The 16,473-nt window shown below is 41.6% G+C and overlaps 1 protein-coding gene across 1 annotated transcript in view; it reads left to right on the top strand.

Moving 5' to 3' along the window:
- Positions 1–16,473, top strand: part of LOC126213195 (serine proteinase stubble-like) — a 202,283-nt gene that overhangs the window by 154,883 nt on the left and 30,927 nt on the right. Inside the window, exon 5 of the mRNA XM_049940862.1 lies at positions 10,194–10,302. Within this exon, the coding sequence (XP_049796819.1) occupies positions 10,194–10,302 (109 nt within the window). The remainder of the gene's footprint in view (positions 1–10,193; positions 10,303–16,473) is intronic.

Here is a 16,473-nt window from a genome sequence, read left to right as displayed (position 1 = left end):
ACGCCTAGTGGAAACAAATTGAAAAATCACAAAATACTGGGTCCAGAAAAGAATCCAGTGATATTTCCTTTTTACGGCACAACAGTAAGTCTCAAAAGTTGTTCTTTGTTAACACTGTTTATACGGAACAACAGTCAGTCTCATTTTTTTTGTTTATTAACACTGAAGTGAAACCTATTTCCTGTGTATTAGAAACGAAACGATCTGTTTTTGAGGTTTAACCACAATTACACAATGCACCAACATACATAGAAATATGGTACGTTCCACACATAGAAAAGTTTGATTTACTTCAAAGAAGATCCGCAGAAACCTGATTATTTCCCCTTTCTCATGTGCTACATAGAAAGAATGATTTGCCTTTGCTTTCCAGATATCAAACTGCGAATCTGCGAATAAAACAGCGCTGTTGTTCTGGCAAAAAATTTACGACTTCAGTCAACTCAGTATATTCGTCATTAATTGTGTGAAAGATGATAGAAACAAACGAACAACAAAACTTCATCAAAACTTTATAGTCGCCATAACGGGCAATTTGTGCTTTCTAATCTGTACACGTGTATGTTGTTAGCTGGTAACGTATCTGTTCTTGAGTGGGGTCGACGGTAAAGTAAGGTTCAAATGGTTCAAATGGCTCTGAGCACTATGGGACTTAACATCTATGGTCATCAGTCCCCTAGAACTTAGAACTACTTAAACCTAACTAACCTAAGGACAGCACACAACACCCAGCCATCACGAGGCAGAGAAAATCCCTGACCCCGCCGGGAATCGAACCCGGGAACCCGGGCGTGGGAAGCGAGAACGCTACCGCACGACCACGAGAGGTAAAGTAAGGGCTTTCAATGTTGTGATTCTGTTAAGCACGTACTGTAACGATCGAAATACGTGAGCTCTACGGTTTGCGGATAGGTCTTCTTCTCTTCGCGCTTCTTTTCGTTACGTGAGTCTTGTAAGCAGAGCACTGCGGGATTTCCATCTCTGCAAGATTCCAGTTAGCGCGTCTTCGCAATAGTTCTCATCAATCAGAAAACTTTACTTAGAGACTTACACTAATTAACATCTAATTACCTACATAAGAAATGGAGAGGATAATTTAGAAAACTATAGGTTCAGTTTCAGAGCAATGTGTCAAACTAATTATTCCATAAATAATCACACTTTTCCTGCACATTTAGAAACTCGATAATGGGGGGACATAACTACCGCACACATCTCAGTATTTGCGACTAAAATAACACAAAATTACGTTATCGCCGTTTCACTGTTCCAGTAACCCTCGTCTGTTGTATAGCTACAAAGAGATTTTGAAAACAACGTGTATTACATTATTTCTCAAGCGTCCAATGCAGTCTTTAAGGTTTGGGTTTGTCATTTTTTTCGTCTCGATTATTTTTTTGAGGGTTGCCACTCGTTCGACAACTCCAGCTTCCTACTATCCTCAGATAGCTATATAATACTTGTTTGCCTTCAAGATATCTGTTGCGTTTTCTAGTGAACTGTGACGTTAAGGTTACCATGTTGCCAACATCATCGATCGAATTTGCTGGCTTTTACAACAAATTCAAATGTACCCAACCGTCATGACAGCTCCGCTTGGGACAAATACCTTTGTTTTTCTGATATGCTATAAACCAAACCGTTTATCGCTCTTTTATACTGCGTATAACATTTTTACTAAAAGTAAGATACCGTGCAACAATTAATATTGTGATGGGCGGGCGTTACTCACCATTTACAACAAAGACTGTTGGATTCTCTCTCTGCAGCATTACGTAGTCCGATGGTTCGTACATTCTTGAAAGAAGCACAAACAAATCACCACAGCTCTCAGCGATTACAGTGAGTTCCTACAAACAAAACAATGTTGTCACAAAGAAGTAATTTGATTTCTAAGAATAAATTACATTTTCTCCATCTAATGCGAGTAACTCAAAATAAATTTTTATGTTGATTCTATTATAATTAGTATATATAATTTTTTCTGTTATTATTCTCTCTTCGTATTACTTATGGACGACATATCATCCAACCTTTGATATTAACGTACATCTTCCGGCAAAACACGAAGTTCAGAATGTAGTTTACTTTTCCCCGCGTTCACAGTATCTTCTTCATAGAAGTTTATAGTTATTTGTAATACTTGCTTTTCTCTAAACCTGTTCTGACACAATACACTGAACTTAACGTACAACTCTTCTTCGTCTTTCAGAAATAATAGATGTCAGGCTTTAGGCTATCTTATAGCCTGTAGTCCAGTATACTAGGACAGTAGGCTAGGACTTGTTAAAAACCATAACAAAATAAGAGTGCCAAAGGTCGATGGCTGAACTGAAACAAGAAGAAGGAAAGTAAGGATTTACCTCTCCGTCAACATCGAGGTCATTTGCGACGGAGCATAAGTTCGATAGCTGATGAAGGAAATCGGTAGTGTTATTTTCATAGGAACCATCCCGGCATTCATTTTAGGACATTTAGGGAAAGACTAGAAAATACTTATAAGTGATTTCACTAGGGTACTAGAGACCCGCCTTAGAGCTAGGAATAAAGATGGCCACAGGTCTGTTGATACAGCGGATGGAAATGATCTCATTGTCAGAATATTTTCTACGACAAGGCAGATCTTATTTCATGGTGTTACAATAGACTCACTTCCTCCATCCCATAAGAAAAGCCCTCCTTATTAGTACCGACATAATGCCATCAAAATATCTTTATTACAGCTTTTTTACAAGGTTACACAGCAGACAAATATCTTCAGAAAAGACTTCCTAACATTCAAACTTACATTCCATATTAAAGTACTTGTATTTTTCAGGAAGGCTTCCTTGTCATTGCCAGACTGCATTCAGTATCCTATTTACTTCTGACACCATCAGTTATTCTACTGCCCGGATAGCAAAACTCGTCAAGACGTTTAGTGTCTGACAGCCTAATTTAATTCCTTCTGCATCATCTCATTTAATTTGAGTACATTTTATTACCCACGTTTCATTTTGATTGATGTTCGTCTTGTAACTTTTTTCCCATATATTCCTCTGAACTGATCGCCTAGTCCTTTGCAGGCTCTGATAGAATTACAATACCATCCGCAAATCTGAAAGCTTTTAATCTTATCTATACTTTGTCTATGTACAGTATGAGAAATAATCTTGTCTATGTACAGTATGAGAAATAATCTACAACCATGACTCACTCACTTCCCAACAATTGCTTCCCTCCAAAGTCTTTACATTATTATAACTGCTTTCTGGTTTCTGTACCAGTTGTTGACAATCGTCTGCTCCCTGTGTTGCATTCCTGATAACTTCATAGGTTCAATAAATGTATTCCACTCAAACGATTTCTCTAATTCTACAAATACTGTAATGTGGGTTTCTCTTTCTTCAATATATATTTTACAGTAAGGCTTACGGTCAGTACTGTTTCGCATAGTCTGCAGTTACTCCAAAACTCAAACAACTCTTCGCCTAGACCGTTTTTTACCAGTTGCTCTATTCTTTTTTGGGTAATTCGTATTAGTATTTTACAACCATGAGTTATTAAACTTACTGTTCCGTAGTACTCTCACCTCTTAGCATCTTCCTTCTTTGGTATTGGACTTATTAGAGTCTTAACGTAGCCCGAGATTAATTCACCTGCCTCAAATATACTGCATGCCACGTGAAACCGTTTGATCATAGTTGACTCTCCTGATGATTTTACTAATACTGAAGGATTATCGTATACTCAAACAATGTTCTTTCGTCTTAGGCCTTTCAGTCTTTTGTCAAATTCCTTTCGCAGAAACGGATCACGAATCTCACCTTCATCCACATCTTCCAATTCCAAGACATTGTCTTTCAGTTTCTTTTCTTTATACAGCCGATATTTATATCTCGTCCACCTTTCAACTTTGTCTTCTTTGTGAATCTATATCATTTGAGCTCTTGATGGTAAGCAAGGAAGATTAGAGTTTGACGTCCTGTCGACGTCGAGGTCATTAAAGTCGGAGAACAAACCCAAGAAAGGAGAAGGAAATCGCCCGTTGCCTCTCATTCGAACCATCTCGGAATTTGCGTAGAACGATGTAGAGAAACTACGGAAAACTAAAATATAGATGACCAGACGTGGATTTGAACCGTTATCTCCGCGAATGCGAATCCGAGGCGCTAACAACTGCGGCATCTTGCTCAGTCAGCTACTATTTTTTCTTTAAAGGTTTATTTACTTTTCCTATCAGGACCATCTGGCTTCTACAGCGTTCGATGCCTGCTTTGCCACTGTCAGTCTCCTTAGGCGCATCACCCCCTCGATCCAAAAAGTTTCGTTTGGTAAAAAAATAGGTAAATACTAAGATGGGGATTTTAATGTTCCAGGTGTTCTACATAGGTTCTCCCCACTTGAGTGCAACGCACAGAATGCTCATACAACAGTGTGAAACTGCCAGAAAAGTCCTTCATTGGAATGTTATTTAACTGGCGCGTCATATTCGCTTGCATGTCCGTTATATCATCAGTGTTGACCCTTTAAACAAATTTCTGCACTTTTCGATTTGTGGTAGGTTCGCTTTAATTACATCAAGTCTCGCCACCTTTTATGATGTTTTCCAGAAAAGAATTGTTCGTGTTTCGCATTTCAATCAAGTAGCGATGGAAGTCCACGTGTCGTTTTTTTTAATTCGGGACTCATGATATGCGGGGCAGACTTTACACACAATTTTCTCTTCGTCGAAACATCCTGGTGGATATTTTGAATACTTGATACTTGAATACTCGATCTGTGAGCCGATATTGACACACTCCGGGCGGTCGTCCACTGCGTAACAAAGCCTGATGAAATTGGTTGGTCAAATGAACATCTATCGTTTACAGTTGTTAATTCAAGCTGCTACTTCATTTATGCGATGACGTCACTTATACGCCAGGAATAAAACCAATCTCGGAACTCTGAAGATGGACTGTGTATTCCGTTACGACTGTTTCATTTGCAGCATATTTATACTTATTCTTTTCATCACTCATATTTAACACCGAAAGAGTATTTTTGAAGGCTACATGAGCCAATAGTAAGGTGCGGATTCAAGTGCTTAGCGAAGTGTTTCTATTTTTACATCTATTGTTTTCCAGACTACTTACTTGAAGTTCGGAGAATGAAGTAGCGTGGAAACTAAGAGCCTTGAAAACGGCTGGGAGGCCGCGCGGGAAACCGTCCGGTCTAGGGCGCCTTGCCACCGTTCGCGGGGACTCCCCCCCCCCCCTCTCCCGTCGGAGGTTCGAATCCTCCCTCGGGCGTAGACGTGTGTGTGCTGTACTTAGCGAAAGTTAAAGTTGGATTGAGTAGTGTCTAAGACTAGGGACCGATGACCTCAGCAGTTTGGTTCCATAGAACTTACGACAAATTTCCATTTCCAAAACGGCAGGGAATTCTACAAAATTACATGCTATATTTGAAACAGGATACTTTCCCCACGTGGGTGGGGCTTGCCTCCCAAACGCTTGTAGCGAACTGGCCATTTAGGGAAAGGTTCCCGTTCACTGGATGATCCTGCCTACTGCCGACAGCTAGTCCGACACGTTTCGTGAGTTCAGAGGAAGTACCGACAAAACACACAAAGCTGAGTAAGCCAAGAGAGAAAGGAAAAGAACAATGCTTTTCATCTGCTGTATTTGTCTGAACTGCAAATTGTTGGAAGATACAGTAAGGCCATGTACTGAGCACGAAAGCAAATTATTATTACACAGAATGTCCTCAGAAGAATCTCCCAGTTACAAATTTTAACAGTATCAGTTGTAAGCGCTGCGGAGTGTTGGTTCAAGGTCACAATTAATGAGTAACTCAAAACAGTTTTAGTTTAACGCTTGCGCGAGTACTGCTTTTTAGCTTTCCCGCTGACTGTGCCACATACGCAGCGTGGCGGCTCCAGAGTATAAAGCGTTTTCTGTTTGCTGCAGTTTGTTAAGAGCGTATCTGTAATTTCAGTTGAACATGCGTTACGTTTAAAATGTAATTGTGATCCCCCATGTGGAAAAACATACGCCAATGGTAAAGTCAGTTCGAAACGAGTTGCTGTGGGTGTAAAGAGACCACCAAAAGTGTCTAAAGAGCACGTTGACCGTATCAGAACATCTTACGTTCTTAGTCCTCTCTTCGGAAACATCCTCAACTTGAGTGCCAAACACGATAGTGTGGACCATTTTAAGAAAGCTTTAGAGCCAAATGGCTATTGTGCATGTTGTAACTTTGCAAATGAAGTGTTGTAGCGGGAAGATGACCTTGTTGATCATGTGTGTCCAGAGATGAGGTGACTTTTCTTATAGGTGGGAAGGTTACAACCCACAGTGTTCATTTCTGGGGGTCAGAACATCATCACGAATCTGTACAATAAGAGATTCCCCAAAATTAAACGTTTTCTGCGTTGTGTCCCAACTTCAAATGTACAGACTATTTCTCTTCGCTGAAGCTACAGTAACAGAGGTGGCTTATCTGGATACATTGCAAGAACGGCTCTTTCCCCAATTAAAAGGTGTATCCGAATACTTTACTTGTTAACAAGATGTAGCCCTTCCCCACTGGAATCGATTTGTATGAATGTGGTTGAACTTTGAAGTCTCTGACCGTTGGCTTGGTCGTAATGTTCAATAACTCTTTTCCACTGACTTCCACGGTCAGCAGATCACTCGGCATGCAGTTTATTTCCTTTGGGACTTTATAAAAGATCGTGTCTGCGTTCCGCCACTCCATAATGATTTGCCTGAGTTGATACGCAGATTTGAAGAGGCTATTGCTTCCGTTACAGATTTCCGTGTAGAGGACATAATAATAACCATCCCTGGCGGAGAGAAAGAAGTGAAAGAGTTGAAAGCATGCAAGTCTCCAGGTCCTGATGGAAACATAATTCAGTTTTACAGAGAGTACCCTACAGCACTGGCTCCTTTTCTACATACTTATCTTGCATTTGTCGCCTATAGTAAAGTCCCAAGCGACAGAAAAATAGCGCAGGTGACTCCTGCATGTAAGGAAAGTAAAAGAAAGGACCAGCAAAAATACAGACTGATATCCTTGACATCGGTTGCTGCAGAATTCTCGCACATATTCTCAGTTCGTGTGGTATCGATAGCAACGATGCCACGGCATAGGTGCAAGTTCATAAGTTGGCACTACGAGACACCGACGACAGCGCCCTCTAGCCGGTGCTGTGGAGTTCTACGAGCTCCGCTCCAGATTCTGCCCATTTGATCAAGAGCAGACGGCCGGGACACTTTGCTTCAGCAAGAGACTTTGGTCTACTTACGATAGGTCTAAGGCTTCGCACTTACGTACAAAGTTATGTATGCCTCTGTATATATTCATGCACCAGTAAACCACTTTTCCTAACTTGCAGTACCGACGTGTTTTACCTCACCTGCTCCTACTGGCTTCCTTCATCCGGCCAACCTTCCAGTTTGCAGGAGCAGACCCACGCGTCGCATTCCAGGGGGGATACAGAAGTTCGAATATGATAAATTTCCTTGAGAGGAAAAAGCTTGTGCTCACGAATCAGCACGCCCGTCGCTCGTGTGAAACTCAGCTTGCCCTTTTCTCACACGATATCCTGTGAACTGTGGACGAATGGCAACAGGCGTATTCCATACTACTAGATTTCCGAAAAGAGTTTGAATAGGTGCTACATTGTCGACTGTTAACGAAGGTACAAGTATGCCGAATATGTTTCCAGATATGTGAATGGCTCGAAGACATTAAGTAACAGAATTCAACATGTTTTCCTCGACGGCGAGTGTTCATCAGAGACAGGGGTATTTCCAGGAGTGGCCCAGGGAGGTGTGAGAGGATCGCTGTTATTTTCTACATACATAAATGATCTGGCGGGCAGGCTGGGTGCCAGCTGGTGTGGCCGAGCGGTTCGAGGCGCTACAGTCTGGAACCGCGCGACCGGTTCGAATCCTGCCTCGGGCATGGATGTGTGTGATGTCCTTAGGTTAGTTAGGTTTAAGTAGTTCTAAGTTCTAGGGGACATATGACCTCAGATGTTAAATCCCATAGTGCTCAGAGCCATTAGAACCAATTTGAACAGACTGGGTAGCAATCTGCCGTCATTTGCTTATGATTCTGTGGTGTACGAGAAGGTTTCGGCGTTGAGTGAGCGTACGAGGATACAAGATGACGTAGACAAAATATCTAGTTGGTGTAATGAATGGCAGCTCTAAATGCAGGAAAATGTAAGTTAATGCAAATGAGTAGGAAAAACAAACCCACGATGTTTGAATACAGCATTTGTAGTGTGCTGCTCGACGCAGCCACGTTGCTTAAATATCTAGGTGCAACGCTGCAAAGGAATATGAAATGGGATGAGCATATAAGACTTGTATAGAGAAGGCGAATGCTCGAATCCGGTTTGTTGGTAGAATTTTAAGAAGGTGTGGTTCACCTATAAAGGAGACCGCATATAGGTCAACTTGTGCGACCTGTTGTTGAGGGTACTGTTGAGGATCCGTACCAGGTCAGATTAAAGAAAGATATCGAAGTAATTCAGAGGGTGTCTGCAAGATTTGTTAGCAGTAGGTTCGAATAAAAGGCAAGTATTACGGAGATGCTTCGGGGGTTCAATGATGGGAAGGTTACGTTCTTTTCGAGGAGCACTATTGAGAAAATTTATAGAGCCGGCATTTGCGGCGGTCTGCAGAACGATTGTACTGCCGCCGACGTTCATTTCGCGTGAGCACCACGAAGAGAAGATAAGAAAAATTTGGGCTCTTACGGAGGCATATAGGCAGTCGTTCTTCCCTCGCTCTGTTTGCAAATGGAACAGGGAAGGAAATGGCTAGTAGTGGTACCAGGTATCGTCCGCCAAGCTTGTGGGGTAAAGAAGTAGACTTATTAACCAATGAGTGGGTAGAATTGGATTTTACGTCGGATGTATTCAGAGGCCCACATATAGAACATGTGTAAGAAAAACTAGTTAGTTTACCCTCAGTTTGTTGTGGTCTTTAGTCCAGAGACTGGTTTGATACAGCTCTCCGTGCTACTCAATCCTGTGCAAGCCTCTTCATCTCCCAGTACCTACTGCAACCTATATCCTTCTGAATCTGTTTAATGTATTAATCTCTTGGTCTGCCTCTACGACTTTTACCCTCCGCGCTGCCCTCCAATATTAAACTGGTGATCCCTTGGTGCCTCAGAATATGTCCTACCAACCGATCCCTTGTTCTAGTCAAGTTGTCCCACAAATTTCTCTTCTCCGCAATTCTAGTCAATACCTCCTCATTAGTTATATGATCTACCCACCTCATCTTCAGCATTCTTATGTAGCACCACATTTCGAAAACTTCTATTCTCTGTTTGTCTAAACTATTTATCGTCCACGTTTCACTTCCATACATGGCTACACTCAATACAAATACTTTCAGAAACGACTTTCTGACACTTAAATCTGTACTCGATGTTAAATTTCTCTTCTTCAGAAACGCTTTCCTTGTCATTGACAGTCTACATTTTATATCCTCTCTACTTCGACCATCATCAGTTATTTTTCTCCCCAAGTAGCAAAACTCATTTAGTACTTTAAGCGTGTCATTTCCTTATCTAATACCCTCAGCATCACCCGATTTAATTCAACCACATTCCATTACCCTCGTTTTGCTTTTGTTGATGTTCATCTTATATCCTCCTTTCAAGACACTGTCCATTTCGTTCAGCTGCTCTTCCAGGTCCTTTGTTGTCTTTGACGGAATTACAATGTTATTGGCGAACCTCAAAGTTTTTATTTCTTCTCCATGGATTTTAATTCCTACTCCGAATTTTTCTTTTGTTTCCTTTACTGCTTCCTCAATATACAGATTGAATAACATCGGGGATAGGCTACAACCCTGTCTCACTCCCTTCCCAACCACTGCTTCCCTTTCATGCCCCTCGAATTTTATAACTGCCATCTGGTTTCGGTACAAATTGTAAATAGCCTTTCGCTCCCTGTATTTTACCCCTGCCACCTTCAGAATTTGAAAGAGAGTATGATGTAAGATTTGTTGTAAATAGTCTAAATTAAACTGCTGTAGTACACCATTGAAAGTGCGGCATTCTTTTATGGGTACCCTGTATTAATTTATGTTCTTTACTTTGACTATTGTTATAATGATGAAGCACGTCTGGAAACGTGAGTCGGCGGTCCGGCCGGCGGCCGGTAGAAAGTGATGACGTGCTCGGTGTTTGCGTTGCAGTGAAGGGGCGCAGCCGGACGCTGTACCGGTGCGGCGGCGCGCTCATCAGCAGTCGCTACGTCATCACGGCGGCCCATTGCGTCACCACGCTGCCGTCGGACTTCCAGCTGTGAGTATCTCCTCGCCGCTGCTGCAGCCTGCACGCTTCCGCTTGATCTGTCGCGCTCTGTGACATTACTCGCTCGCTTTTCGTTGAAATCGTAGCTCCACTCTACGAGGAAGTCGTAACTCTCGAGCACCCTTGTAATCAATGTCCACGAACTGGTCTCGGAATGCCCCACTGTTCAGAAGGGAAATAAATGCTCTCGAATTCCCTTCTTTCTTTAAACGGTTAGTGTACTCTGTTAATCGCACGCGTTACACAGCGTCAGTCGCGTAAGGCATAATGCCACTATTATTTCGTGGCCAGTTGAAGATATCGAAATGAGCTGTCGGCAAACAGTAGTACGTTAAGAGGCACGTAATTTTTTACGTATGGAAACTCTTGTATCAGCTAAGATATTGTAGTAACAATTATTTTAAATGGATCGGCGTAGTTATTCTAACGGAATCCTAAAGATACTGAAAAGACAAGTACAACTATAGTCTGATTAAAATTAATTGATCGTTGACACTTCGCGCGTTGGAGCTGGTTTCCTCCAATCAGAGGGCTCATCGTCACGTCCGAACCGTTCGCCGTTGCCAAACTGTTCACTTCTAATTCCTTGTCCTGCATTCTTTCTTGATGTGCTTGGATCCAGAATTAGGGGTGTGGCACTTTTATTTCGTATTTCATTATACACGATAACCACACCACAAACAATGCACACACATACCGTTGCAAACGAAATACACACGTTTCATACACATGATTACTAAACACTACTGGATACTTCTGCATGGGACGCGATTCGGAGTCACACTTGCAGTTATTATCACAGAGATCGTCTCTTTTATGACAGGCTTCGCACGACATAGCATGAAACCGAGTTTTTGAAGGCTGCAATTCGTCACTGAGACTGGATGAAGACTGTGACAAATATAACAACTCGTTCCGGTATTGTAATTTAGCACAATGGTAGCAATATTAAACTGCCGTGTTGAAGATCGTAGATTCGAATCTCAGTACATGTCACGAATTCTTTTAATTTGTAAATCTAATCAAAAGAGTCTGATTATCATTTTATCCAATTAATTGACTTAAATATAATTTCTTTATTTCTAATTCTTTGCCCCGTCATTTTCATTATCCTGTCGCAGATCAGTCATTGGTCACAATCAGCTGTCGACAGAGCATTTCGCTTTTCCGACATACCTTGCGGCGCCACTTCCAATATTGCTCCGCGTTACACATAAAGAGCAGCTGTGAAGTTACTTGCCCTGTTTGTGCGTTGTCTATAACAGAGCGGTAGCCAGCAGCCGGTGTGACGACACTGTAGCGGTAACTCACAGACTATACATACAGTGCGTTCCAAGAGGCATCCTACATATTATAAAAATGGATGTTGATAAGTATTTCTGTGTCTTTTGTGTATTTATGTACATTCGATATGTCCTCATAAACAACTGGGCTGATTTCAGCCAAACTCAGTACAGAGATTTTTTAGTGTAAGGCAACAGTCGCTGTAGAGGAAAGAGCCACCTACCTGTCATATTTGAGGAAAATGGAAGTGAGCGTATGGCATCGTTGGCCGGGAGGCCACTGTACGGGGAAGTTCGGCCGCCAAGTGCCAGTCTTATTTCATTCGACGCCACATTGATCGACTTGCGCGCCGGTGATGAGCATGAAATGATGATGAGGACAACACAACACCCAGTCCACTAGCGGAAAAATCTCCAACCCGACCGGGAATCGAACACGTTCCGCTTGCATGGGAGGCGAGCACGTTACCACCGCCTAAGAAGGCAGACGTGTTTCAGAAGATATGCCACAAACAAAGTGATGCATGAAAACTGCAGCGTCATGCTTGACGTTTACATTTATTATCTTTCAGCTACTATATTCGCAATAAATTTTGCATGCAACATTCACATCTACCGCTAAATGCACATACGAAATTATATCATGGTAGCACACATGGTTCAGGAGATATAACTTCGTAAACACTGAGATGCGTGAAAAACTGCCGCATTGCGCATGACGAAACTTGTTACGTCTTTGCTACTAACTCTATTCACAACATATTTTGAAGACAGTATCCCCATATGCCGATGAATGCCCTTATGCAAATAAATCATTGTACGACACATAGTTCAATAGATATGATGTCATCAACATCGAGATACGTGAAAAAATGTCGCATCATGCACGAAGTTTGTTGTTGTCGTGGTCTTCAGTCCTGAGACTGGTTTGATGCAGCTCTCCATGCCACTCTATCCTGTGCAAGCCTCTTCATCTCCCAGTACCAACTGCAACCTACATCCTTCTGAATCTGCTTAGTGTATTTATTGATCTCTTGGTCTCCCTCTACGATTTTTACCCTCCACGCTGCCCTCCAATGCTAAATTTGTGATCCCTTGATGCCTCAAAACATGTCCTACCAACCGATCCCTTCTTCTAGTCAAGTTGTGCCACAAACTTCTCTCCTCCCCAATCCTATTCAATACCTCCTCATTAGTTACGTGATCTACCCACCTTATCTTCAGCATTCTTCTGTAGCACCACATTTCGAAAGCTTCTATTCTCTTCTTGTCCAAACTATTTATCGTCCATGTTTCACTTCCATACATGGCTACACTCCATACAAATACTTTCAGAAACGACTTCCTGACACTTAAATCTATACTCGATGTTAACAAATTTCTCTTCTTCAAAAACGCTTTCCTTGCCATTGCCAGTCTACATTTTATATCCTCTCTACTTCGACCATCATCAGTTATTTTACTCCATAAATAGCAAAACTCCTTTACTACTTTGTCTCATTTCCTAATCTAATCCCCTCAGCATCACCCGATTTAATTTGACTACATTCCATTATCCTCGTTTTGCTTTTGTTGATGTTCATCTTATATCCTCCTTTCAAGACACTGTCCATTCCATTCAACTGCTCTTCCAAGTCCTTTGCTGTCTCTGACAGAATTACAATGTCATCGGCGAACCTCAAAGTTTTTACTTCTTCTCCATGAATTTTAATACCTACTCCGAATTTTTCTTTTGTTTCCTTTACTGCTTGCTCAATATACAGATTGAATAACATCGGGGAGAGGCTACAACCCTGTCTCACTCCTTTCCCAACCACTGCTTCCCTTTCGTGCCCCTCGACTCTTATAACTGCCATCTGGTTTCTGTACAAATTGTAAATAGCCTTTCGCTCCCTGTATTTTACCCCTGCCACCTTCAGAATTTGAAAGAGAGTATTCCAGTTAACATTGTCAAAAGCTTTCTCTAAGTCTACAAATGCTAGAAACGTAGGTTTGCCTTTTCTTAATCTTTCTTCTAAGATAAGTGGTAAGGTTAGTATTGCCTCACGTGTTCCAGTGTTTCTACGGAATCCAAACTGATCTTCCCCGAGGTTGGCTTCTACCAGTTTTTCCATTCGTCTGTAAAGAATTCGCGTTAGTATTTTGCAGCTGTGACTTATTAAACTGATAGTTCGGTAATTTTCACATCTGTCAACACCTGCTTTCTTTGGTATTGGAATTATTATATTCTTCTTGAAGTCTGTGGGTATTTCGCCTGTCTCATACATCTTGCTCACCAGATGGTAGAGTTTTGTCATGACTGGCTCTCCCAAGGCCATCGGTAGTTCTAATGGAATGTTGTCTACTCCCGGGGCCTTGTTTCGACTCAGGTCTTTCAGTGCTCTGTCAAACTCTTCACGCAGTATCTTATCTCCCATTTCATCTTCATCTACATCCTCTTCCATTTCCATAATATTGTCCTCAAGTGCATCGCCCTTGTATAAACCCTCTATATACTCCTTCCACCTTTCTGCCTTCCCTTCTTTGCTTAGAACTGGGTTGCCATCTGAGCTCTTGATATTCATACAAGTGGTTCTCTTCTCTCCAAAGGTCTCTTTAATTTTCCTGTAGGCAGTATCTATCTTACCCCTAGTGAGACAAGCCTCTACATCCTTACATTTGTCCTCTACCCATCCCTGCTTAGCCATTTTGCACTTCCTGTCGATCTCATTTTTGAGACGTATGTATTCCTTTTTGCCTGCTTCATTTACTGCATTTTTATATTTTCTCCTTTCATCAATTAAATTCAATATTTCTTCTGTTACCCAAGGATTTCTATTAGCCCTCGTCTTTTTACCTACTTGATCCTCTGCTGCCTTCACTACTTCATCCCTCAAAGCTACCCATTCTTCTTGTACTGTATTTCTTTCTCCCATTCCTGTCAATTGTTCCCTTATGCTCTCCCTGAAACTCTCTACAACCTCTGGTTCTTTCAGTTTATCCAGGTCCCATCTCCTTAAATTCCCACGTTTTTGCAGTTTCTTCAGTTTCAATCTGCAGTTCATAACCAATAGATTGTGGTCAGAATCCACATCTGCCCCTGGAAATGTCTTACAATTTAAAACCTGGTTCCTAAATCTCTGTCTTACCATTATATAATCTATGTGATACCTTTTAGTATCTCCAGGATTCTTCCAGGTATACAACCTTCTTTTATGATTCTTGAACCAAGTGTTAGCTATGATTAAGTTGTGCTCTGTGCAAAATTCTACAAGGCGGCTTCCTCTTTCATTTCATCCCCCCAATCCATATTCACCTACTATGTTTCCTTCTCTCCCTTTTCCTACTGACGAATTCCAGTCACCCATGACTATTAAATTTTCGTCTCCCTTCACTACCTGAATAATTTCTTCTATCTCGTCATACATTTCATCAATTTCTTCATCATCTGCAGAGCTAGTTGGCATATAAACCTGTACTACTGTAGTAGGCATGGGCTTTGTGTCTATCTTGGCCACAATAATGCGTTCACTATGCTGTTTGTAGTAGCTTAATCGCACTCCTATTTTTTTTATTCATTATTAAACCTACTCCTGCATTACCCCTATTTGATTTTGTATTTATAACCCTGTAATCACCTGACCAAAAGTCTTGTTCCTCCTGCCACCGAACTTCACTAATTCCCACTATATCTAACTTTAACCTATCCATTTCCCTTTTTAAATTTTCTAACCTACCTGCCCGATTAAGGGATCTGACATTCCACGCTCCGATCCGTAGAATGCCAGTTTTCTTTCTCCTGATAACGACGTCCTCTTGAGTAGTCCCCGCCCGGAGATCCGAATGGGGGACTATTTTACCTCCGGAATATTTTACCCAAGAGGACGCCATCATCATTTAATCATACAGTAAAGCTGCATGTCCTCGGGAAAAATTACGGCTGTAGTTTCCCCTTACTTTCAGCCGTTCGCAGTACCAGCACAGCAAGGCCGTTTTGGTTAATGTTATAAGGCCAGATCAGTCAATCATCCAGACTGTTGCCCCTGCAACTACTGAAAAGGCTGCTGCCCCTCTTCAGGAACCACATGTTTGTCTGGCCTCTCAACAGATACCCCTCCGTTGTGGTTGCACCTACGGTACGGCCATCTGTATCGCTGAGGCACGCAAGCCTCCCCACCAACGGCAAGGTCCATGGTTCATGGGGGAAGACGAAGTTTGTATCTTCAAGAAAAAGGAACCTCTACAGGCGAGTCAACTGAAGGACACACTGACATTTGGCAACTTTCAACTGCGAAGAGCAAACGGCTATAATCTAATACGAAAACCGTCTATGGATTTATTAAAGGTGTTAGAATATAGAAATGTTTACAAAATTGCGTTGTAGACACGTCATGCAGCTGCTGCCAGCGTACAAAAACCGTTCGGGGGCATTGTTTCTTAAGGTTGATACCGTATTTGTACATTTGTACATTATGCGTATTTATTTGTACGACTGTTTCATAATTTGGAAGATGCTTTCACGAATACATGGAAATGAAAAATTTTCGATACAGTTCATTTTTTGTTTTCGTTTCTAATAGAAAATTGACGAAATGAATACCTGGGCAATGCTAGGTTTGCAGCTGGTAGTAAACGTATTAGGAGGTGATAACCCTGAGTATTTCGAATAAAACATTGCATATTACATGTGTTCAAGTACCGTTCGTTGCAGAGATGCAGTTCAAACCGGTACTCACAGATGGTGATAAGCAAAGGCAAAGGAGTAAGTTCAAACTCGATTTTCATAAATTCCACCTCCGCCTTCAACGAACTGTCGAATTCTCTCAAAAACACTACGTTAGCCTCTCTGAGGTGTTCTCTGAGGTGTTCTTGACATTATTTTATGAGGACAGTATTGTTC

The sequence above is a fragment of the Schistocerca nitens genome, chromosome 1, assembly GCF_023898315.1.
Source record: "Schistocerca nitens isolate TAMUIC-IGC-003100 chromosome 1, iqSchNite1.1, whole genome shotgun sequence".
In the NCBI taxonomy this organism is placed as follows: domain Eukaryota; kingdom Metazoa; phylum Arthropoda; class Insecta; order Orthoptera; family Acrididae; genus Schistocerca; species Schistocerca nitens.
Note: the sequence above shows the minus strand (reverse complement) of the source record. Positions and strands in the feature narration are given on the sequence as shown.